The sequence below is a fragment of the Astatotilapia calliptera genome, chromosome 17 (assembly GCF_964374335.1).
Source record: "Astatotilapia calliptera chromosome 17, fAstCal68.1, whole genome shotgun sequence".
Lineage (NCBI taxonomy): Eukaryota > Metazoa > Chordata > Actinopteri > Cichliformes > Cichlidae > Astatotilapia > Astatotilapia calliptera.
The window spans coordinates 14,803,062-14,829,106 of NC_137438.1; the positions used below are offsets into that span (position 1 = coordinate 14,803,062).

Consider the following 26,045-nt stretch of genomic DNA (forward strand, 5'->3'; position numbering starts at 1 on the left):
TCTTTTGCAGTAGTAGCCTTTTGCAGCATTTAAATAACCTTTATCAGATTTGATGGTTTTGTTACAAACTTTTAAAAAAAAAAAGTGTTTTGCTTTTCTTTCACAAATGTGGGGATTAAATTGTGTTAAAATGTACAAAACAGTGATGTCGTGTTTTGTGACGAGGACCCAGGCACATAGAGACTTGATGAATTTAAGATTCTTATGATTTAATGAAGAAATTTGCAGACGAGCACAGAGATGGTAAAATTATGATGACTGATAACGGAGACGAAGACAACAGACGACGAGGACGGGAACAGGGGTTTAAATGCACCAAGGAGACAGTCAGAGAGAACTCGGGGCAACTGGAGACATTTAAGGATGCAGGGACTGACAGAGACAGGGAAGAAGTCTCATCGTGACAAGTAGTTTATCTTGCTTGGCTGGACAGCTCTCTGGGTGCTCAGCATCCCCAAAGCTCTGATCCTAGAATCGCCCTTGCATTTGATCCTGATTTTATTTGAAAGTGTCAACTGTTATAAACAAATTAAATTGTATCAACAAAAATTCAATCATGGTTTCACAATAAAAATGAAAGATGACAGTTTAATGATGCTAGGCACGAGGTCATTCTCATTTATTAAAAGGTTAAAAAATTAAAAAACAACTTACTTTGTTTGTTTTGATGCCTGGATACTTGTTGATTTGAAGAAAACAGGTGTGGTAAGGTGCTCTGACATAGTGATTTGACGAAAGAAGAGTTGAATGTATGAATGATCATGCTGTAAAAATGTAAACACACCCAAACCTGATGTCACCTGTTCAGTATATAAAGTGCAGTGCTGCTCCTCAGCTTCAGTATCACAGCCCAGGCAAACTAATCTGCAGAACTGACCTGTTCATCACAATGAAGCTGCTGTTTTCTCTGTTTCATCTCTGGGCACTCTCCACCACAGGTAACTACACTCATTTCACCTGCAGGTAGAAGGGAGTCTAATTTAAAGCTGTAACCTCCTAGGACCTGGCGTCCACATATGTGGACATCACATTTTGGGTTATTTAGACTAAAATACTCAATTTTGCTCTACATGGGCCTGATATCCACTTACGAGGACATTATACTGCTACTGTTCTTTTAAAATTTTAAACGAATATCCTCATATGTGGCTCTTATTTTTCTTAAAAACAAAAATATGGTTAAAAAAAAATCTGGTAATTCTTTGTTTTTACATTCACCGGGCCCCAATATGCCCAAATATCAAAGAGAAATTAAAAATGCATGTCTTAGGAGGTTAAATCTTTTTTTAAATCTAACATTGTATTTTTTTTCCAAAGTTAGTGAGTAGTATTGACTCGACTGTAACCTGCTGTAACCCAATATGAACTTTCAAAACATCTCATATTTGCTATATATTTAAATTGTGATCATCATTTCTGTATTTCTCTCCTGATTGCAGCTGGAGCCCTTCTGTGTCAAATCTGAACAGATTTGACGTGTTCAACCACAGTAGCAAATACATGTTCCTCATCGGAACCAATGTGTGTTACAGCTACCATTCAAGGTAATGTTTTCTTCATATCATATTTCATATTTTCACTAAATTACATCCAATGTGAAGCTATTTGTGTTCCATCAACATTAACCAGCTGCACTTTGTATGGGCAGAAATCTGTGCCATCAGAAACTGAATTTGAATAAGTTAAATTTGAATTTGAATTGCTCCGATTGAATCTGAATTGTAACTTGAATAAATGCTTTTGAAAACTGAATTTGAATTAGTCTAAATTGAAATTGAATTTTATATTTTGAAAATGAATTGATTTGCTTTGAAACTGCATTTTATCCTTTAAAAATTCAGCTCTCGAATAATTTCAGTTTCACTTCTCACCATTCAGTTTCAGTTCTACAATTCAATTTCAGTTCCAAAATTCAGTTTTTTGGAACTTACATCCGGTTCCGGTTCAAGCGCAGATTAATAGAACTACGTTTTACTAGCGGACCGAAAGTGTTACTGACGGGAATCTAAAGCGTCTTGAGCTGAATTAAGACTTCAGAAGTCATTCGTCATGTCGAATGACCAGCGGATAAACTCTCAGGTTGGTAATAAATGTATTACATGTATAAAAACAAGCGTCGTGTTAACAAATGATAGCCGTAAGGTAACTTTTATGCTTATTGTAGCTGTTAGCTAAAAACGCTAATTTAGCGTAGTTTGCCCTGAATTCAGCTTTGACAAACAAATATGATCGACTGTTTTTAGTAGAATTCCAAAGTTGTCATCTTGTACCCTCTCAGATTACCCCCTCTGTATGCTTGCAGAGACCCCTACAGTAGGGAAACATGCAAAACAGTGTCCAAACCTTTGTATTTTAGCTTTATTTATGTCTTTCACAGCATCCCAACTCTTTAGCTAACTTAATAACTTTAGCTAAAGTGAATAGTTAGTCTAATTCATTAGTGCAGCATTACTGGATCACCTCTGTTTGAAGTGATATAATATGATATACAACTATCACTGTGTTTAACTACCATAATAATTCTTAGGGTACTGAGTGCATGCTTAATTAGATTTTTTTTTTAAAAGCATACTGCTCCATTACTATGTTTGACAGGCTGAAGTTGTCGGGTCACCTCCTAAATCGACCATCTTTTACAGGTGTTTTGTGCCAGAAATGGAGTGTCCACTGAAGATACTGAATCTCTACGCCTTGCCATTGATCCCTCTTGTGCCTTCATCTAGACAAGAGACATTAACTTAACCACTCTCATATGCTCTGTACCTACATCACCTTCCCTGACAGTTGTAGCTTGGCTCATCTGAGGGTGAAATTATAAGAATGTGTTATTTTGCAAAGTGCTCTCTAGGGTTCCTAAATAAAATATGGCATTGAGGTCATTTCTTTTGAATTAATCCCTTCTTCTGAAATATAAGAACCTCTCCTGGTTTTAATGGCACTTTGGATTTCCTTACTTTCTGTTCCACTTCCAAACCCAAATAGATGCTGACAAGCTGACACAGTAACATGGAAGAGGGAAAGAAGTTGGAAAGGACTACTACAAATAAACCTAATGCCTAACAATGAAAAATGTAAAATAAGAACAATGATAATAATAAAGATAAAAGATGAAGTAACAAGTTTTTAGTTTTTAGTTTATTCCAAATGATCATCCAGATGTCTGTGACATGTGATGACAAACACCATAATGGAAGGCCTTAGTCATTACATGCTTAAAGTCATCATATATTTTTGCATATGCTGAACAGGCAGTCAGACATGCTGTAACTGTGGGGTAGAAAACTGCATGAACACTATACGGCAGGGGTCTCAAACTCCAGTCCTCGAGGGCATGGAAAAGTTGCATGGCACTTTGACCCTTGAGAACTGGAGTTTGAGACCCCTGTCATATGGAATATGACAGGTGTGGTTGAACTGCATGAAGACTCTGAAGTTTCTCTTCTCTTCTGGCAGGACAGGAATGTGGCCTTGTCCTGTGAGCCACTGTAAGGCTGTACTTAGAGTAGAACTGGACTGTCACCGGCCTCAGGCTCTTCACCCTTTTCAAAGACAAAGCAGTCATTTAGATAAAATATTAGATATTGTTTACCTGTAAATGCACAAAGTAAATTTTGAAATGTAATTATTGTCAAGAGTGAACAAGCACTGATAGTGTAATCTACAGCTGTGGCCAAACGTTTAGAGAATGAGAAGTGTTGTTTGCTTATTTACAAAGTTTGCTGTTTCAGTGATAGTTGTATATCATATTATATCACTTCAAACAGAGGTGATCCAGTAATGCTGCACTAATGAATTAGACTAACGATTCGCTTTAGCTAAAGTTATTAAGTTAGCTAAAGAGTTGGGATGCTGTGAAAGACATAAATAAAGCTAAAATACAAAGGTTTGGACACTGTTTTGCATGTTTCCCTACTGTAGGGGTCTCTGCAAGCATACAGAGGGGGTACTCTGAGAGGGTACAAGATGACAACTTTGGAATTCTACTAAAAACAGTCGATCATATTTGTTTGTCAAAGCTGAATTCAGGGCAAACTACGCTAAATTAGCGTTTTTAGCTAACATGTCACGACCTGCGGGATCGGCAAGGCGCTGATCAGCGTCTCTCCACTCCTAGCCCCCCTTCTCTTCTCTTTTTCCTCTCTCTCTCTCTCTCCCTCTCCCCTGTTTTGCCGGGGCGGAACTCATGGCGGGTTCACGCCCTCGGTCCACGCCTTCCTGGATCATGCACACCTGGGCCTCATCAGACCAGCTGGTATATTAGAAGGAGGAGATCAGCTGTTCAACGCTGGATTGTTGTGAAGACTCTAGTCAGTACACGTCGAGCCCTAGTTTCCCACACTTCCGTCTCAGAAAGTTAACGTGTGTCTCTCTGTTCTAGATTCCCCGGACCCGTCCCCGTGTTTCCCCGTGTGGAGTGTGTAAGGGGTGACTGGTCACTAGCGGAGAGAGGTTGGCGTGAGCGCGTGTGTGATTCCCTTGTTTTCCCTGGAGCCCTGGAACCCTGCCTCTCACATCTTGTATATAGCACTGTCCTCGCACTGTCTGTAAATACACTTGGTGAAGATCTTGTAAATAAACCGTCTCTGTTAAAACACAACTCCGGAGTCCTGCGAGTGGATCCTCAGAGCAACTCGTGACATAACAGCTACAATAAGCATAAAAGTTACCTTACGGCTATCATTTGTTAACACGACGCTTGTTTTTATACATGTAATACATTTATTACCAACCTGAGAGTTTATCCGCTGGTCATTCGACATGACAAATGACTTCTGAAGTCTTAATTCAGCTCAAGACGCTGTAGATTCCCGTCAGTAACACTTTCGGTCCGCTAGTAAAACGTAGTTCTATTAATCTGCGCTTGAACCGGAACCGGATGTAAGTTCCAAAAAACTGAATTTTGGACCTGAAATTGAATTGTAGACCTGAAACTGAATGGTGAGAAGTGAAACTGAAATTATTCGAGAGCTGAATTTTTAAAGGATAAAATGCAGTTTCAAAGCAAATCAATTCATTTTCAAAATATAAAATTCAATTTCAATTTAGTGATGATCATTTTCAAACCATAAATTCAATTTCAAATTAGACTAATTCAAATTCAGTTTTCAAAAGCATTTATTCAAGTTACAATTCAGATTCAATTGGAGCAATTCAAATTCAAATTTAACTTATTCAAATTCAGTTTCTGATGGCACAGATTTCTGCCCATAACTTTGCCTTTGTAGCTACTTTATCTGGAACTACGACAACACAAATCTACAAGGCATGTGCATCTTCCTCCGTATGTCCAGCCGTAACTTCTCAGACATTTTCAGTCGACCTGGGTTTTCAAAGTGCTCTTGCTTCTGCTCAATGCTGCAACACAGATAACTGCAACTCAGCAACTCTGCCAAGTAAGTTAAATACTATGTTGCTCATTGAAGACAAAAGAATAATATAAAGAGATAAAGACAATAATCTGATGTTCTAAGGGTCTCTGTTCTGAAATGAAATCATCTTCTTTTCTGTTTCAGATCCTGCTTCTCAGTCAAATAATGGTGGAGTATGCAACTTTTGTGACCCTTCCACTGGTCAGTGCTCCTCCACATTACAGTGTCAGGGAGTGGAGAACCAATGCTTCCAATCAATCAGTGAGTCTTTATGTTGTATCAGTTGTGTCATCGGTTTTCTATCAAAGATGATTTCAAATTCTTTTGTAATACATCTGACATATAAAAAGAGCGGAAACTTTTACCCTAATTTATACTAAATGTTATCCTTGGGTGTGAAAGTTACTGTAATAAGATTTTAAATTTCAAGCCTGGAAGTCAGACAAACACATAAATGTTTTAAAAAGCTGTTAAGTTGTTTTTTGCATGAAATATATTAAGCTTCCTGGAAAGTAGCCAATTTAAAACATTTCCTGAAATTCTTCTTTTTCATCTGCAGTCAAAAGCAGCACCAGCACGTATCCAGGTTACGGCTGCGCATCTGCAAACCTGTGTGCAGCTGCTTCAAGCCTGGGTTCTCTACCTTTCATGCAGAGCATTGGTACAGTATCAGGTGTTGCCTGTTCTGCAGCACCAACTACAACTGCCGCCCAACTACAACCATCCCCCCAACTACAACTACAACCACCACCCCAACTACAACCACCATCACAACTACAACTACAACCACTGCCACAACTACAACCACCACCCCAACTACAACTACAACCACCGCCACAACTACAACTACAACCACTGCCACAACTACAACCACCGCAGCAACTACAACCACAACCACCGCCGGAACTGCAACCACCACCCCAACAACATCTACAACCACTGCCACAACTACAACCACCACTACAACAATCCCCCCAACTACAACCAGTAAAACTACACCCACAACCACTCCCCCAACTACAACCACCGCCGCCATTACAGCTACAAATGCTACAACTGCTACATCAACCACAACCATGCCCACAACTACAACCACCGCTGCAACTACAACCACAACCACCGCTGCATCTACAACCACCACCCCAACAACAACCACAACCACTGTCCCAGCTACAACCACCGCCACAACTACAACCACTGCCGCGACCACAACAACCACCAATGCCCCAACTACAACCACCACCACTGCCCCAACTACAACCACCACCACTGCCCCAACAACAACCACCGCCGCAACTACAACCACCATCCCAACTACAACCACAACCACCGCCGCAACTTCAACCACCACCCTAACAACAACTACAACCACCCCCGCAACTACTACCACCCCCGCAACTACAACCACCACCACAACTACAACCACCGCCACAACTACAACCACCGTCCCAACTACAACTACAACCACTACCCCAACTACGATTACAACCACTACCCCAACTACAACCTCCGCCGCCATTACAGCTATAACTGCTACATCAACTGCAACCACTGCCTCTACCACCAAAAGTGATGCTTGTTCTATCAGACTGGGAATGATCCATCTGCTGCTTGGACTCCTTCTCTTTACTTTTATTACAAGTACTGCGCTGCAGTGGTTTGTATCATATCTATCTAATAGACTCCAGTTTGTGCATGTAAATGGAGAGTCCTCTTCACACACTGAGGTTAATTATGGAGTTCCACAGGGTTCAGTGCTAGGACCAATTCTGTTTACATTATACATGCTTCCCTTAGGCAGTATCATTAGAAGACATAGCATACATTTTCACTGCTATGCAGATGACACCCAGCTCTATCTGTCCATGAAGCCAGATAACACACACCAATTAGTTAAACTGCAGGAATGTCTTAAAGACATAAAGACCTGGATGGCCGCTAACTTTCTGCTTCTTAATTCAGATAAAACTGAGGTTATTGTACTCGGCCCTGAAAATCTTAGAAATATGGTATCTAATCAGATTCTTACTCTGGATGGCATTACCTTGGCCTCCAGTAACGCGGTGAGGAACCTTGGAGTCATTTTTGACCAGGACATGTCCTTCAACGCACATATTAAACAAATATGTAAGACTGCTTTCTTCCATTTGCGCAACATCTCTAAAATTAGAAATATCCTGTCTCAGAGTGACGCGGAAAAACTAGTTCATGCATTTATTACTTCCAGGCTGGACTACTGTAATTCATTATTATCAGGATGTCCAAAAAACTCACTGAAAAGCCTTCAGCTAATCCAAAATGCTGCAGCAAGAGTCCTGACAGGGACTAGAAAGAGAGAGCATATTTCTCCTGTTTTGGCTTCCCTTCATTGGCTTCCTGTTAAATCCAGAATTGAATTCAAAATCCTGCTCCTCACATACAAGGTCTTAAATAATCAGGCCCCATCTTATCTTAATGACCTTGTAGTACCATATCACCCTATTAGAGCGCTCCGCTCTCGCTCTGCAGGCCTACACTGAAAAAAATGCAATAGGGTGGTTGTTGAATCTGCATAGAATTACTTCATATATCCAGCATGACTAATTTAAATTTCACATCTAAACATATTTTTGTCTTTTAATTTTCACATATTCTTTAAGAATATTGATTCTTTTAGAACAAATCATGTTGAAAAGAAACAAGTTAGTCGTGTTTTATCCTCAAGCTCCGCCCCCTGGAAAGGAAAAATCGGCTGCGCTGTCCGCCATTTTTGTCTCTCGCTTTGGAAAATCTACTACCATCTGGAGTTTTACACTTGAAGGTAAATAAGATTTTAAAGCTAACACACCAGTGAGAAAGAGTGTAGACCCTTTATATATGTGGACTTTTACTGGGTGTTGTTATTTTACAGGTATGTGGGCTGTTTATCGAAAACCATGAGAGGCCAATGTTAGGCTCCAGTTAGCTAATGGTAACCGAAATTATGCGATAAGCAAATTAGTAATTAACATATATAATGTGAGTTAATATTGTTTCTATATTCTTTCAGTCTAAATTAACAGACTATTACAAACTTGCATCGGTGTCTGTAGTAAGTGGTGGTACCTGCAGTGTCTTAACCATTAAACAAGCTAATGTAGGGCTGGGATATGACTAGTTTGTTGAAACATGTCTGCTGCCAATGTGACTGCTCACACACGGTAACATTACCAGCACATAGCCACAGCCGCTATAAACATGCTGAAAGGTCAATCTAGCTTCTGTAGTCAGCAGCTGGAAGACTCAACACAGACCCAAGATTCTGTCTAACGGTTATCTAAATGTTGTGTGTCCTGTTTGTAAGCCCAGAAAAAGAAATTAAATAAAATGACGACCTTGAGCTTCAAGCTAATGTAAGCGTAATGCTATAGCATAAAGCGACTAATGCAATGATGAGGTTGTTAAATTAGTAAAAATACAGTAAATATATCCAACATGAATCATTTATATTTTTGGTCTAAACATAATTAAGTCTCACGCCTTTCACTTGTTTTAGAAGGATGTTCAGTCTTTTAAAACCAGTCATATCAAAATAACAGAAAATAGTTATGTTTTCTGTTGAAACTCCACCCCCCAGGGTGTGTTTTGCGAGGGAAAATTCACTGTGGCGGTCCGCCATTTTTTGTCTTCGCTTCGTTTACGTTTGGTGCTGAGCTTTACTTTGTCAAGGTAAACTGAAAACTACATGTTTGAGAGGAAACGAAGAGAACATCCATTAGATGGGGAAGTTTTTCTCATGAATTGCTGTTGAGCAACATAATGGAAAAAACAAGTCATTCCTTAAGTTAACTAACGATAATGCTAGCTTAAGCTGCGAGACAATATTATGTGCATTAGCTTTTTTTCAGTGTGTGCCCAGTCACATCCGCTTGTTTTTTCTCAGTGAATACAGACTAACAAACTCGTGTCCATTTAGTTAACTGGTTGTACCTAAAATGTTTTAGTTATACAGTTAAATAAGCTAGTTTGCCATGGGGTGGGCTGTGTTGGGGGGGGGGGTGTCTTCACTAAAGTCGGTTTATTTAGGGCATGACACCTATGCAGTACTCATTAGGAGAGGAAGTGCATGACGTGGGGCTTTATTTCATGTTCTGGGACAGTGAATGTAATGTACTGATAACATGTTAAAGACACACAAAAACCCAACAAATTATTTTAACTGATTTATAGAGAGACTGAGAGGAGGGCTTAAAGAGATAAAAATAATGACAATATAAATATGTTAAATTTATTTTTTCTGTATCGATATATGGTGCTTATCGCTGCTGAAGGGCAGATTGGTGTTGCTTCAGAACAATTCTCTAGCGCTGTTATGTAGAGGTGTTACTGTTAAGGTTTTAATAACATTATTTTATTTACTAGTGAAGATTTGCATATGTTATCTCACATTCTGTAAGGTAAATTTTCTGGAAAGGTCAAATTAACTAATTTAACTAAGTATTAATGAAAGACCTTGATGTGTATATGACAATATTAGATGTAGTTTCTGGGTCATTTGGCAGAACTGCAAAATGGCCAGAAGGAGGCAACTGCTGTGGTTGCAAACAGGCTTTGGGTGGTTTGGAAGTAAGGGCAACTATGGAACTGCTCAGCAACATGGGACCCATAGCTAATAAATAGTAATATAACTTTGTGTGGATGTAACCTTGTGAGATTTGATTTTTTGACAGCATTTTTATGTGACAACTTCTCTTTTTAGATAAATGCAGAGTTTAAGCGCATTACCACCATGCCACTGCAGTCCAGATTACTCTCGCAGATAGATGTGCTATCTGACAAACTAATAAAGGTCTTCAAAAGGCGAGGAGGACAAATAGGAAGAAGACTTCAGAACATTCTGGAGCCCACGGCCCAGGTAAGAAAAAAATTAATTTGTGTATACACTTTAGGGAAAATAATAATTTTAACAAAATGCTGCTTGTCACTCTATGCCAGGAGTATGTTGAAAATCACCAGGGATTTTCACAATTTACCATGGGTGCGTTTTTTTTCTTTTTCTTTTACCTGCATTTTTCTATGTGTGGAGTTGATAGTTGAACACCTCTCTGTGCTCTGACAGTATTCTGCTTCTTTGCATGGAGATTTCACTTCATGCATTACCTTTTTAAGCATTCTGAGGACTCAAATCACATGCTGTAATGAATCCATTTTTGTTCACCTAATGTGTTAATGTTAACATTTTTTGGAATAGTGACACAGATTAAAATAAGATTTGGTATAATGTTCTTTGACCAGTGTTCTGTTTAATTAAATTTTGGAATTCTGCATTTTCTAGGCCACAGATGAAGCCATTATCCAACGATCTAATAAGGAAACAACCATGGGAATTTACATCATAAAGTCAAGAGATGCCAATGGCAGCCCTGAGGACATCGGGATAGTCCTTGAAGGCCAGAGAGTCTGGCAGGATTTGGATAACTATACCCTAGCAGCTGCAATGCTGTTTGGACTAATGTACACTTTGAACCTCACCTACCCACTGGAAAAGTATACCTTCGAGGTATTATAGAAACTGGTTATGGAGCTCAAAAGGAACAGCCTTTCAAAGAAGGCCCAGGTTTTGTACGATTGAACAGTTTTCCAGTTATGATGTGGGAACAACATGTTTACCTCTTCAAATATGTACCATCCTTTCTTTTAAGCCAGCACTGGTAAAGTTGCAGGACATAGTGAAACTTATTTTTCTGGCACTTTTCAACTTGGGGCCCTTATTACTGCAGTTTTCACTTTTCAAGCCATGACTCTTTTAAAAAAAAATTCAAACTTTGAATGTCCATTTTTCTCAATGGAAATGGTGCCTTGCACCAATTTCACCAGTTTGCAATTTTTTTCCCAAGGTGCACCACTACAAACAGATTGCATCGTCTAGTATTAGTTATTGTGATGTTTAGTGATAGAAGCAAGCCAATACTAATCAGTTTAGGTCTCTTGGTTGTGTGCCTGTGGGTTATAATGTTATTTTAAGTCTCTTCTTTGTGTCATTTTAATAATTACACCCCTGTTGCCATATTACCTTATGGCTCTTACATTTAAAAAACTATTTTTTACATAAGAGCGATGTCATAAGGCCCCACAATGTTGAATTCAGGTTACAGCAGATAACTTTGAGGAATGTTGTGGAATGTTTTTCAAGAGATGCATTGTACAAATATGACTCATGTATATTTTGGAAGCCTGAATTGAAAGTCCATTGTTACAACTGTGTAGTATTTTCAAAAATACAGGTCATTGTTCAAAAATGTTTTGCTTATTTCTTTGATTGAAGAGAAAGTGTACAGTACATACAATAGGATCAGCCTTAATTTAGTTTTATTTATTGAACACTCAATTATATACTATATTATATTATATATTATATATTAGAAATTTGTTATAAAATAAAATAAGCTTACCATAAAATAATCTTGTCAATATAACACATAGTAGTCCGATACAATTAACACAAAAAGTTCATGTCTGATAAACAAGTGGTTTCTATAAATATTTGACTGGAATGAAAAACATAACAACAACATAAAAAAGTCATGTTTGTGTTACCAGAAAAATGTGTGCAGGTATAACATAAAAAACTAAGGTTAACCAAACATAACTTAATTTCGTGCAACCGATTACAATAATTTTTTTACGTTTATACCACTGATTATTTTTTTCAGTGTACTTGTTGTTCCTAGAGTATTTAAAAGTAGAATGGGAGGGAGAGCCTTCAGTTTTCAGGCCCCTCTTCTGTGGAACCAGCTTCCAGTTTGGATTCGGGAGACAGACACTATCTCTACTTTTAAGATTAGGCTTAAAACTTTCCTTTTTTCTAAAGCATATAGTTAGGGCTGGACCAGGTGACCCTGAATCCTCCCTTTGTTATGCTGCAATAGATGTAGGCTGCCGGGGGATTCCCATGATGCATTGAGTTTTTCCTTTCCAGTCACCTTTCTCACTCACTATGTATTAATAGACCTCTCTGCATTGAATCATATCTGTTATTAACCTCTGTCTCTCTTCCACAGCATGTCTTTATCCTGTCTTCCTTCTCTCACCCCAACCGGTCGCAGCAGATGGCCGCCCCTCCCTGAGCCTGGTTCTGCCGGAGGTTTCTTCCTGTTAAAAGGGAGTTTTTCCTTCCCACTGTCGCCAAAGTGCTTGCTCATAGGGGGTCATATGATTGTTGGGTTTTTCTCTGTATCTATGAAGCGCCTTGAGGCGACTTTTGTTGTGATTTGGCGCTATATAAATAAAATTGAATTGAATTGAATTGAATTTTCATTAAAGTCCCAAATAAAACAAAAATAAACAAAAGAACATATGATGCTTCAACAAGACTCAATAGCTTTTTGGAGATTTACATTGTGTTAACAAATCACTGTTAAACGGAAGTCCATAAAAAAAAGGCAATAGAGTCTTGTTGAAGCTGACTTGGGACAAGTATGTAAGACTTCTTTGTTTGTTGACATGATGGACAATTATGTCAATTTTGTCCAGAACATTGAACATTATTTTTTTATAGATATAATATATACATTTACATGTATCCAAATGCATGGGATTTATTTAATACTGAGTAGGTGATAAAAATGAATCCTTGTAATAATAACAAAGCATGCTTTGGAAATAAAATAAAGAAGCACAATTTCTTTTAGTTATATGTTCATTTATTTCCGTTTGTGCTTTTCTTTCTGCATTTCTCTCTCTCTAATTTTTTTAAGACCAACTGAGGTTAATTTCAAGATGGCGCCTGTGTGTTCGGCACGCCGTCTATCGCTCTCCTTTATTTGTTTTGTTTTATTGTTTTTAGTTAACTTTGTGTTACATGTGTGTTGTACTTTTTCCTATGATCGCCAGACATTATTGGAAATAGGTTTATCCATCCGGATGTCTGACCGGCCTGAATATGACAGCCAAGGATTTTTTCCTCCCTAACTGGAACCAATACCACCGTACTGGCGTTCCCTACCACCGTCACCGGATCTGCGGAAGCGACGCAGGAGACGGGGTAACCGTGGAGGTCGTCTTGTGAAGCTGAAAACCTGGATTTCTCATTTTCCCCATGAGCTCCGCTGCATCCGCCGCTGTTGTTGGGTCTTTCGAAAATGGTCCAGCAAAACTCTCTCCTCTACGGCATATGCGCTGGCGCGGAGTTGACAAGAAAAATCTTCGACCGGTGGATCTGGTTGCTAATACCTCGGAAGTTTTGGACCCAGTCCCTCTCAGGCTGGGTCTAATAAATACCAGGTCGGTGGCCAACAAGACCTTCATATTGAAGGATTTTTTTCCATCTCGTGTTCTGGATTTACTCTTCCTGACTGAAACCTGGATTTCTCCCAGTGAGTTAAGCGCTTTCATTGAACTAGTACCCGCTGACTGTACCTTTTTTAATGTTCCGAGAGCTTCTGGTCGCGGAGGAGGGCTTGCTGTTGTTTTTAAGGCTCACTTGGACTTGAAGCAGCTTTTCCCTTCGTCTCGCTACACCAGTTTTGAACTCTGTTTATGTAAACTGGGCCACTTGCCTTCGTTGTTATGTGCGATTGTTTATCGCCCGCTGAAATATAACAAGGTGTTCTTATCAGAAGGGGGGAAGCCCCTGGCCAAGGACTTTCTGGACTTAGTGAACTCTTTTAATTTTGTCCAATTTGTTAGTGGTGCCACTCAAGAACGTGGTCACACACTGGACTTAGTTTTATCTCATGGTTTATCTGTTTGCAATGTACGGGTTGAAGATGAAGTATTTTCTGATCATATGCCTATCTTATTTGATATTGCTCTTTCTAACGCTTTTGCAAATCAGGCTGCACCTGCTCGATGTTATCGTGCCTTTGGCTCGGATTCTGATAAACGGTTTTCTATACTGTTTGACAAATTTATGTCTTATGCCCCTGAGTTGCCCACTGCAGATGACCTACTTTTGTATTTTCACTTTGCTTGTAAATCTGTGCTTGATGTTGTTGCCCCTTTGAGACTAAGAAAATGTAAATCTAAGACTAGTCCTTGGTTAACAGAGCGTACCCGAGCTATTAGAAGACAATGTAGGAAATGTGAAAGACAGTGGAAAAAAGACAGATTGCATGTCTCCCTGTGTTACGTCCCCTGGCTAGTCTAGGGGGTTGAAGGGACGAACATAAATGTGGATAGAGAAGGAGGAGCCAAGATGGTAATTTTAAAAGGTTTATTTAACACTGGTGATGGGGTTCAGACCGAGGTGTAACGTCAGGGAGAGCCAAGGCCAACATAACAAACAAAACATCCCTGACGTAGAAATAAAAGAAACTTACCTAACTCCAAAGAAACAAAATATACAACCTATAACCATAACCTACCTAACAACACATAAACAGGAGAAAACAGGGTGTCAAAACAAAAGGCAGCTCTCCCCTACAAGCAGTCTGAACATGAAACAACAATGCTCACACAAAATACAAAGGCATGCAAGCCTGCACAAGTATGGCAACCAAAATGGCCAGAGGGCACAGAAGCACAGCTCCACAGGCCTTAAGTAGTGCTCTGCTGATTACCAATTAGCCGGACTCTGCGCAACATCCAATCAGGACAGAGGAGGTGGAGCCTGGACAAAACAAAGGGTTAATAGGGAGAAGAGACATCCTCCTGGGGGATGTAACACCCTGGAAGCCCTAAAGATTAGTTGGAAAACTTATCAGAGGGCAGTTAAGGCCGATAAACACTCCTACTTTTCCCAACTTATTTCGGCCAACTCTCACAACCCTTGTGTTTTATACAATACGATTAATTCTGTACTTAACTTGGAGGGTTACAACCTTTTGCCGTCCTCTGAGGCTAGCCTGAGGCCTCTGATTCCACCTATTGTCGATCCGGCCATGCATGCTCCTTGCTCAAGCCTATTCCCTGCTTTTGCACTGATTTCTCTGCGTGACTTAGAGGAGTTGGTGCTACATGCTAAGCCCTGTGGCTCCCCGAATGATGTTGTTACTCCCCGTTTTCTCCAAAAAGTATTTCCCATCATTGGACCTTATATCCTGAAAATTATCAATACTAGTCTGTTAACCGGTCAAGTTCCTAGTGCGTTTAAACATGCAGTCATACACCCCTTACTTAAGAAACCTGGCCTTGATAGTTCTACTATGTCAAATTTTAGACCTATCTCCAAACTTCCCTTTTTAAGCAAGATCTTGGAGAGGATTGTACATACCCAACTGTTGGATTATTTGAGCGACTCGCAATTGTCTGAAATCTGGTTTTAAGCCCTTTCACAGTACGGAGACAGCTCTTGTTAAAGTTATGAATGACAACCTTGTTGCTACTGATCGTGGTAAATATGCTGTGCTTGTGTTATTGAATATGACAGCTGCATTTGACACAGTGGACCACGACCTGCTGATCTCCCGCTTACATCACTGTGTGGGAATTTCTGATCTGGCATTGTCATGGATAAAATCATATCTTTCCAAAAGGAGTTTTTGTGTCAAGCTGGAGCTGGCCGCTTCCTCTGTGGCCCCTCTGCTTTGGGGTGTGCCCCAGGAATCTAGCCTTGGGCCATTATTTTTCTCGCTGTATATACTCCCCCTTGGTGCGATTTTTCGTAAACACGGAGTGTCATTTCATTTGTATGCCGATGACTGTCAGCTTTACTTACCTTTTAGTCATTTGGATACCTCCCCAGGTCAATCACTGCTTGACTGTCTTAGCGATATTAAATTATGGATGGCAAATCATTTTTTGAATTTTAATGGTCGCAAAACTGAAGCAAATTTTATATGGCCCGCATCGTTCTACTGATTCTCCAGATGTTGATTTTGGTGATTTGACCTCTCATCTGAAAAGTTCAATCACTAATCATGGTGTTAAACTTGATTCTGCGCTTACTTTTGAAGGTCATGTAAATGGGGTGGTGAAATCAGCTTTTTATCACCTCAGACGCCTGTCGAAGGTTAAGCTTTTCCTTTCCAAACCCAATTTGGAAACTCTTATTCATGCTTTTATCACCTCACGTCTGGACTATTGTAATTCCCTTTTAATAGGGGTCGGGTCGGGCACCTTGTCACGCCTGCAGTTAGTGCAAAATGCGGCGGCGCGATTTTTAACTGGTAGTAGGAAATTCGATCACATCACTCCGGTTCTGGCTTCCTTGCATTGGCTTCCCATTGAATTTAGGATTCGTTTTAGAATAGAATAGAATAGAATAGAATAGAATAGCCTTTATTGTCATTGTACAGAGTACAACGAAATTGGAGTGCCACTCCCTTGGTGCAAGTTTCAATAATAAATATAAATGTAAAATATAAAAAGTACAAAAAAAAAAAAACGATCGTAAGTACTCAAACAATAGTATGTACAATATATACAGGATAGCAGCATTAATATGATGACAGTATGAATAGCAGCATAATATAATGACAGTGACGGTATGGAATAGGTTCAATTGTTTTTGTGCTTATTTACTACGGTGATAGCTCTGGGAAAGAAGCTATCCCTGAATCTGTTTGTCCTGGTTTTATGTGACCTGTACCGTCGGCCTGACGGTAATAGTTCAAACAGTTGGTTGCTGGGGTGAGAGTGGTCCTTGATGATATTGCCAGCTCTGCTGAGGTACCGAGAGTTTGCAGTGACCTCCAGGCTGGGCAGAGAGCAGCCAGTGATCTTCTGGGCTGTGTTGATGACCCTCTGCAGTACTTTCCTGTCTGCAGCTGAGCACCCTGCATACCATGTTGTTATGCCGTACGTTAGGATGCTCTCTATGGTGGCTCTGTAAAATGTCACCAGCAGCCTCTCCTCCAGGTTGTTCCTCCTGAGCACTCTCAGAAAGTGGAGACGCTGCTGGGCCTTTTTAACCACCGCTGTAGTATTTGCAGTCCAGGAGAGGTCATCAGATATCTGCACGCCCAGAAACCTCATGGAGTGTACCCTCTCCACACAGCTCCCGTGAATGTAAAGTGGGGCCGGGTCTGCTCTGCCCTTCCTGAAGTCCAAGATAAGTTCTTTAGTTTTCGTGGTGTTCAGTTGGAGGTTGTTAACTGAACACCACTCAGTCAGTCTGTTGACCTCATCTCTGTAGTCCGACTCATCCCCCCTTGAGATGAGTCCAACCACTGTGGTGTCATCTGCGAACTTTATGATGGTGTTTGAGAGATGGGTAGGGGAGCAGTCGGATGTGTAGAGCGTAAACAGGAGGGGACTCAAAACACATCCTTGTGGAGACCCGGTGCTGAGTGTGATGGTGCTGGACCGGTGGGGGCCGAGTCTGACAGACTGTGGTCTATTTGTCAGGAAGTCCTTGATCCAGAGGCAGATGGGGGTGGAGAGTCCCAGGTGAGACAGTTTCTGGACCAGGATCTCCGGGATGATATGATTGAATGCTGAGCTGAAGTCCAGAAAGAGCATTCTCACATAGCTTCCTCGGTGCTCCAGGTGACTCAGCGCAGTGTGGAGCGCTATGGTGATAGCGTCCTCGGTGGAACGATTTGTCCTGTAGGCAAATTGGTGGGGGTCCAGAGTGGGAGGCAGACCGGCCCTGATGTGCTGACAGACCAGTCTCTCAAAGCACTTCATCACTACAGGCGTAAGTGCAACAGGCCTGTAGTCATTTGGGCTGGCCACAGCTGTCTTCTTGGCGATGGGGATGATGGTGGAGGTTTTGAGGCAGGGCGGGACGGTGTTTGATGACAAGGAAAGGTTGAAGATTTTAGTGAAGTCCTTTTTAAAGTCCTTTTATTGGTTTTTAAATCTTTAAATGGTCTGGCTCCTGTCTATTTATCTGATTTGCTGAAGCCACATGTTCCTCCTCACTCGCTCCGTTCAGCTGAGCAGTTGCTGCTGTCGGTCCCTAAGTCGCGGCTGAAATGCAGAGGAGACCGTGCCTTTTCAATTGCGGCTCCGATGCTCTGGAATAACCTTCCCCTCCAAATTAGACAGTGCAGGTCTTTAAGTCCAGATTGAAAACCTATTTTTATTCCCTGGCTTTTAACTCTGTAGGAAACTGACACCTTCTTATTTATTTTATTGTATGTAATGATTTTATGGTATTTTTAATTTGGTTGTTGTTTTGATCTGTGTTGTTCAGCACTTTGGTCTGCCTGGTGTGTTCGTAAAGTGCTATACAAATAAACGATGATGATGATGATGATAATCTGATCTATGTTACCTAGTGATCAGGGGTGGCTCTTATTTCTTGTTTTCTTTAGCAACCAATGCATATGATTGTGCCAGAGCACACTCTGGAAATGGAATGAAGGTGACTGTTATTTACCCTCAGCTGCAGCTATGAGTCTCCATTTCAACTTGTGTTAAAAGTTTGGACTTAAAATTGTATGCCACTTTTTACATTTTAATGATGTCATGAGGCCATGGCACAGTCTGCTCTGGCAGATGGTGTGGAGAGTAGTATAACAAATGCAGACAAATGAAATGTGGACACAACAGAAATCTTAACGAGAAGAACTGTTTATTGTGGGTGAGGCAAAAGAATCTGACACTAAACTGAACCTAAATTGGGAAAACTAGATAATAAACGTGACAACTTTAAACATGAAAACCAGTGTGGAAACCTGGAGACATGGTGTGAAAATAACCAATGACCAGAAACACATGGGGAACACAGCTGATACAAATGAACTTGACGCCACAGGGGAAGCAAAACTAAAAACATTGAACATGGAACACAAGTCTGTCAAAATAAAAAAGGAAACATAAAGATGCCAACCTAAGACACGCAGAGGGGCGAGAGAGAAACGCATACACATGGGAAGGTGAACGTAAACACAGAAGACACTACAGCAGGGGTCAGCAACCCGTGCCAGCTGGGTTAACTGATGGCACAACCATAGCTGAACTGGCCATTGGGCATACCGGGCACTTGCCCGGTGGGCCGATGATAATTTTTCATGTTTATGGGCTGATGATTTTTTTTTTTCAGATATAAACCAAGTTTATGTGTAGTTTATTTTTGTTGTGCTGCCTTTTTATAGTCAGTTACTAACTCGTACTGGGTACTAGCTAGCATGACGGAGTTTCTATACAGCTGAGTGGGTGCTATGATGTTACTGATAGTGAACTTATTAGAGTTGCCAACCGTCCCTTAAAAAATGGAATCGTCCCGTATTCAGCGAAAATATTACATATTGAACTGAAAAGGAATAGTTTGTCCCGTGCTCGAGCTAGAATCGAAAAAGACACAAGCTGGAGTTATTCAGCTTGATGAGCTGTTGTTAGAATTTATTTAATATTAATTTCTAGTATCAGCGGATGTTTGCTGGAGCCACAGCCATAAAAGCTGCTGGTCATGATATTGGTTTCGTTATCTGGTGAGAGGGAAACATGAAGATGAAACCAGATGTCCTCACTGAATCATCAGAGATGAACAGGTGATGGAGAAACAGGTTTAGCTTTTAGGTGACATGAATGAGTTGAAGGGAAGTTATGAACTGTTTCTGAGAAATAACACCAGGATCCTTTTGTAAGTAGCTGACAGCTGGTAACAGAAAACAGAACAGGAAACAGAAACTGTTTTTCACATTTCTTGAATGTAAATGCTTTGAACCACTGTTTGTTATGTTAGAGCATGTCTTTGAAAAATGTGGATGGGGTTGGTCTCCATTGGCATTTCTGTTTGGTGCTGGCTATACAAAAAAAGGAGGCTTCAAAGTGGAATCTGCTAAATTTTGTGGTGGGTCAAGCAAAATTTTCTATATATAAAAGCAGAGTTTCGGTTTTACTCATTGATGAATAATTTAACAGATATATCTTCTCAGTAATGTTTTAAGAATGTGGTATGTTCTGTTATAGATGGCCATTTGTACTTCAGCCCTATATTCATGTGACAGTTTTGTTTTCTTCCCTTTGTGACAAAACTTGTGATCTTTCTTTCTTCCTTCCCTTTGTGACAAAACTTGTGATCTTTCTTTCTTTCTTCCTTCCCTTTGTGACAAAACATGTGATCTTTCTTTCTTTCTTCCCTTTGTGACAAAGCTTGTGATCTTTCTTTCTTCCTTTCTTCCCTTTGTGACAAAACTTGTGATCTTTCTAACCCTAACCCAACACCGAACAAAACAAGATCCAGCGAGCCGAGGGAATTGTCCAAAACAAAAACACACATGCTGGAGTACAAGAACAAAACACAGTTCAGGAGGCCGGCCCGGAGGCTGACAACTCAGAAGACCAGGACAATTCATCTTCTGAGGCCGGCCACGTTGGCGACACAGATCCAAAAGCCGACTGCGCGGAAGGCAGTGGTGGCGAAGTGGAAACAGTTCAGGGGGCTGACCGTGCACACGGCAGCGGCGGCGACGGGGAAACCGTTCAGGCGACCGACCGTGTGGACGGCAACGGCGGCGTCTGGGAGGTCGTCCATGTCGACGATGACGCCCAACTAGCGGCCCGGCAGACGACCGCTGATGTCGAGGCGGCACTCCGGGACGCGATGGTGGTGTGGCCCCCGCAGTACCAGACGAGGCAGAAGCAGAGGCTGGACCAGGCGAGGCAGAAGCAGAGCCGGACCAGGTGAGGCTGATGATGCTGGAGCCGGGCTAGGCGAAGCTGATGATGCTGGAGCCGGGCCAGGCGAAGATGATGAAGCTGCAGCAGGCGGCTGGACGGGCTCCTCGGGCCCTCCAGCTGACGAAGCAGGAAGCTGGCTAGGTTCCCCTGAACCTCCAGCTGATGAGGCAGGAAGCTGGACGGGCTCCTCGGGCCCTCCAGCTGGCGAGGCAGGAAGCTGGCTAGGTTCCCCTGAACCTCCAGCTGACGAGGCAGGAAGCTGGACTGGCTCCTCGGGCCCTCCAGCTGACGAGGCAGGAAGCTGGCTAGGTTCCCCTGAACCTCCAGCTGACGAGGCAGGAAGCTGGACAGGCTCCTCGGGCCCTCCAGCTGACGAGGCAGGAAGCTGGCTAGGTTCCCCTGAACCTCCAGCTGACGTGGCAGGAAGCTGGACTGGCTCCTCGGGCCCTCCAGCTGACGAGGCAGGAAGCTGGCTAGGTTCCCCTGAACCAGCTGACGAGGCAGGAAGCTGGACGGGCTCCTCGGGCCCTCCAGCTGACGAGGCAGGAAGCTGGCTAGGTTCCCCTGAACCTCCAGCTGACGAGGCAGGAAGCTGGACGGGCTCCTCGGGCCCTCCAGCTGACGAGGCAGGAAGCTGGCCGGGCTCCTCGGGCCCTCCAGCTGGCGAAGCAGGAGGCTGGACGGGCTCCTCGAGTCCTCCAGCGAAAACAGTCTCTGGACCAGTGGGCACCGGGGCCCCTGGAACACACAGGACAAAACCAGCAATCGCACGGGCCTCTGGCAGGAACAGGTCAGAACCAGCAGGCGCACGGGCCTCTGGCAGGAACAGGTCAGAACCAGCAGGCACACGGGCCTCTGGCAGGAACAGGTCAGAACCAGCAGGCGCACGGGCCTCTGGCAAACACAAAGCAGACTGCAGCTGCACAGAGCATTGACTTAGCTCAGGCAGCGATAGCCGGGTGCAGTCCTCAGCTGGCTTCTTAACCTCCAGGGGTCCAGAGTGGGCTGGGGGCTGAAACCCAGCCTCTGGGGAGGCCCTGGAGTGTGTCTCAGTCTCAGAACTGGCCAGCTCTTGAGGAATGTTTTCAATATTGTGTGGTTTGTCTCTCTGCTTGAAATAAACAGATGAAAAATAGTTCTTTTCGGGTTGGATGGACTTAACTTGTTGTACAGGAGGAGTTGGTGAAGATGATGGCTGAATAGGTGGCTGAGCTGATAATAAGGCTGATGAGTATTCTAACAACTGAGCTATTGACTGGGCTATGGACTGTAACATAGTGTCTAATAAGTCTGGCTGTGACTGTAACTGGGCTATGGGTAGTGAGGCTGAATGTGATGGAGGTGAAGGCTGGGCAGCTAACTGAGCTTCTGGCTGGGAAGCTAACTCAACAAACACTGCCCCGGTATAAACAGTAACAAGATCTGGCGAAACAGACAGAGTGTCTTTTGCACTCACCACAGCTGGCAACTCAGAAGTCCTAATCTCCGGCTGTGGGGTGACGCGCCGACGGCGCGATCCTCTAATCGCCTGAGCCAAGGTGTGGCGATTAGAGGATCATCAGGGGGTCCTTTTGTCCCTCATTGGGGGGTTACTCCCACTAGGTTTATATCTGGGACTCTCCACCATTTGACCTTAGAACTGAAGAAGCTTCTCGGATGAGAGGTGAAACGTCTTCAAACAACTTAAAGAAGTCCTGACGCTTTTCTTTGCAAGCTCCTTTGACTACGATGACCTGGATGACTGAGAACGTTCACAGACACACAGGAGGGAAGAACAGCTGAACCTAATACACACGAGGACCGGAGGAGACAAGCTGAACACAATGACAACAGACACAGACTTTCAGAACAAAACAGGAAATCTAGGACCCGAACCGGACACAAGGGGGGAGGACACAGAATAACTAGAACAGAGGAAAATAATCACAAAACGCTGGGTCAACGACCCAGGACCATGACACTTTGTGACAAAACTTGTAATCTTTCTTTCTTTCTTCCCTTTGTGACAAAGCTTGTGATCTTTCTTTCTTTCTTTCTTCCCTTTGTGACAAAACTTGTGATCTTTCCTTCCATCCTTCTTTCCTTTGTGACAAAGCTTGTGATCTTTCCTTCCATCCTTGTTTCCGTTGTGACAAAGCTTGTGATCTTTCCTTCCATCATTCTTTGGTTTGTGACAAAGTTTGTGATCTTTCCTTCCTTCCATCCTTCTTTCCTTTGTGACAAAGCTTGTGATCTTTCCTTCCATCCTTCTTTCCTTTCTGACAAAGCTTGTGATCTTTCCTATTTTGTCACAAAGGAAAGAAGGATGGAAGGAAAGATCACAAGCTTTGTCACAAAGGAAAGAAGGATGGAAGGAAGGAAAGATCACAAGCTTTGTCACAAAGGAATGAAGGATGGAAGGAAAGATCACAAGCTTTGTCACAAAGGAAAGAAGGATGGAAGGAAAGATCACAAGCTTTGTCACAAAGGAAAGAAGGATGGAAGGAAAGATCACAAGCTTTGTCACAAAGGAAAGAAGGATGGAAGGAAAGATCACAAGCTTTGTGTCGAGACGAAACATCATTTTACATTCATAATCTGTGACTATTCATAATCAATATTACTGTTGCATCATTTATGATTTATCATTGTAATCTTTCATTGACACATATTGAAACTGGTGAGGTTATATTAAAGTCTGTATTTCAGGTGTTAGCATAAGCACATAATCTTTCATTGCAGGTGCAACTGTAATCATGTTATACACATATTGCATAATTAAAGGGTTGAAGCTCGGTCAAGTTAATTAATGGTTTGAAGCTACGGGCAGCGCGATGTCTGCCTACATTTTTATCGTATAATTTACTACATATTGCCTGTGTGCATTCAGCAGCCTCCTGCATTGAAGTTTGCCTGGTAACAGAGGACGTAGAGGGGGGTCAGGCGCTAAGGTCACAACACAGACACATAGTCTGCCTGAGGGAACTGATTGCAAAGGCTGTGTACCTGCATACGTGACAGTTTAGTTCTGATAAGTCCAGTGTAAGAGTGTAATAACAGGATGCATCTGTTAGGTGGAGGAACATCGGAATGAACTGTTCTTTTTGGAATATCTCCTGAGATAGAATTACTGGAACATGCATGTTGTTTTTCATCTGTAGTGACGCATGTCACCATGGTCATCATGTCTATAAGTATCACACCCCAACTATTTTCTTTTCTGCTTTCACTTTTCTGCTCACCGAGCGACCCAGAGACTCCTCTTCCAGTTCCTTCATCCTCTTCTCACATTTTCCTCCTCCAATTTGGAAAATCCGATGGAGGGGTACTCTGTCTTCCAAGGTTTTTTGTTGATCCTCACATAATTTCTTCACCTCATCCTCCATGACCTTACACTCCCGGGCAATCTCCTTAGGAGTTCCCTCAGAGGTAATTCTGATGGCCTTCTTAAGTTGTTGAATCTGGTCCTTAAGTGGCTTGTACTTCATCTCCCCACTGGGGGTCGCCCTCTCGCTGTCAACCATCCTGTAATTAACCTCACCCACGCAAAATGGCCGCTCTCGAGCTCCTCCCTTTAGGTTAGTTCACTATACTTCCCGTTTTACAGTCAGAAGCGCCCTGACTGCTTGAGCTTCACTTCCTCTAAGCTCTGTCCGCCGCCGCACAGACACACACACACACACACTCTGTCTCTCTTCCACAGACTCAGAGTTACAGTAGCTCTCCTAAAAAACACAAAACTCCTCGATAGGCCACTGCAACAATTTAAGCACGCAAAGCCAGCAAAAATTCACTCTCACAGCACTTCATCCAGCAATTATAAAGTTTAAAAACAGACATAAAAGGCCACTATGCCCGCACTTCTCCCACTCTTAATAGGGAGAAAACATAAATGAAATAGCCCACTCTATATAATGAGTCAAAAATAAACTCCACACACACACTCACTCACTCGCTCGACCCCCACCTTTTCTTTCTCTCAGCAACAGAGAAAGCGCGCGGCCGCTCTCATGCACTTCACAAATTCTCACAAACCACAGCTTCTGTATTAAATCTTTTTCACAGCACACGCAGTTATAATCAACCTAAGCAATTTACACAGCCGATTTACACTTTATTTATATACTCAGGCCTGTATCAACATGACAAAAAAGACACCAGATGCCAGACACAAGATCACAAGCTTTGTGTGACAAAGTTTGTGATCTTTCCTTCCTTCCATCCTTCTTTCCTTTGTGACAAAGCTTGTGATCTTTCCTTCCATCGTTCTTTCCTTTGTGACAAAGCTTGTGATCCGTCCTTCCATCGTTCTTTCCTTTGTGACAAAGCTTGTGATCTTTCCTTCCTACCATCCTTCTTACCTTTGTGACAAAGCTTGCGATCTTTCCTTCCATCCTTCTTTCCTTTGTGACAACATTTGCGATCTTTCCTTCCATACATACATATACTATATACTATATAAAAAAACACCCAGCACGCCCCTGCGGGCGGTTTATCCTTCAAGCTCGGGTCCTCTACCAGAGGCCTGGGAGCTTGAGGGTCCTGCGCAGTATCTTAGCTGTTCCCAGGACTGCGCTCTTCTGGACAGAGATCTCCGATGTTGTTCCTGGGATCTGCTGGAGCCACTCGCCTAGCTTGGGAGTCACCGCACCTAGTGCTCCGATTACCACGGGGACCACCGTTACCTTCACCCTCCACATCCTCTCGAGCTCTTCTCTGAGCCCTTGGTATTTCTCCAGCTTCTCGTGTTCCTTCTTCCTGATATTGCTGTCATTCGGAACCGCTACATCGATCACTACGGCCATCTTCTTCTGTTTGTCTACCACCACTATGTCCGGTTGGTTAGCCACCACCATTTTGTCCGTCTGTATCTGGAAGTCCCACAGGATCTTAGCTCGGTCATTCTCCACCACCCTTGGGGGCATCTCCCATTTTGACCTCGGGACTTCCAGGTTATACTCGGCACAGATGTTCCTGTACACTATGCCGGCCACTTGGTTATGGCGTTCCATGTATGCCTTGCCTGCTAGCATCTTGCACCCTGCTGTTATGTGCTGGATTGTCTCTGGGGCATCTTTACACAGCCTGCACCTGGGGTCTTGCCTGGTGTGATAGACCCCAGCCTCTATGGATCTTGTGCTCAGAGCTTGTTCTTGTGCTGCCATGATTAGTGCCTCTGTGCTGTCTTTCAGTCCAGCTTTGCCCAGCCACTGGTAGGATTTCTGG

General features: G+C 42.4%; 1 protein-coding gene and 1 long non-coding RNA gene across 5 annotated transcripts; both read left to right on the forward strand.

Moving 5' to 3' along the window:
* Positions 1 to 849: 849 nt before the first annotated feature.
* On the forward strand, positions 850 to 3,119 carry LOC145421359 (uncharacterized). Of its 2 annotated transcripts, XR_013902692.1 has the most exons (3): positions 850 to 938; positions 1,440 to 1,544; positions 1,879 to 3,119. It is a non-coding gene; the product is annotated as an uncharacterized LOC145421359 (long non-coding RNA). The 2 variants fall into 2 exon arrangements; XR_013902691.1 differs by having other exon boundaries at positions 1,440 to 3,119.
* Positions 3,120 to 4,932: 1,813 nt separating this feature from the next.
* On the forward strand, positions 4,933 to 13,017 carry LOC145421358 (uncharacterized). 3 transcript variants are annotated; one of them, XR_013902689.1, is made up of 4 exons: positions 4,933 to 5,630; positions 5,929 to 8,169; positions 10,087 to 10,242; positions 10,663 to 13,017. XR_013902689.1 is itself a non-coding variant. In XM_080291593.1 (3 exons), the coding sequence occupies exons 1-3, from the start codon at positions 9,831 to 9,833 to the stop codon at positions 10,894 to 10,896; spliced, it is 513 nt and encodes a 170-aa protein (XP_080147719.1). In that variant the 5' UTR covers positions 9,496 to 9,830; the 3' UTR covers positions 10,897 to 13,017. The 3 variants fall into 3 exon arrangements, 1 of the variants encoding a protein (XP_080147719.1); XR_013902690.1 differs by lacking the exons at positions 4,933 to 5,630; positions 5,929 to 8,169 and adding an exon at positions 8,319 to 9,056; XM_080291593.1 differs by lacking the exons at positions 4,933 to 5,630; positions 5,929 to 8,169 and adding an exon at positions 9,496 to 9,953.
* Positions 13,018 to 26,045: the final 13,028 nt, after the last annotated feature.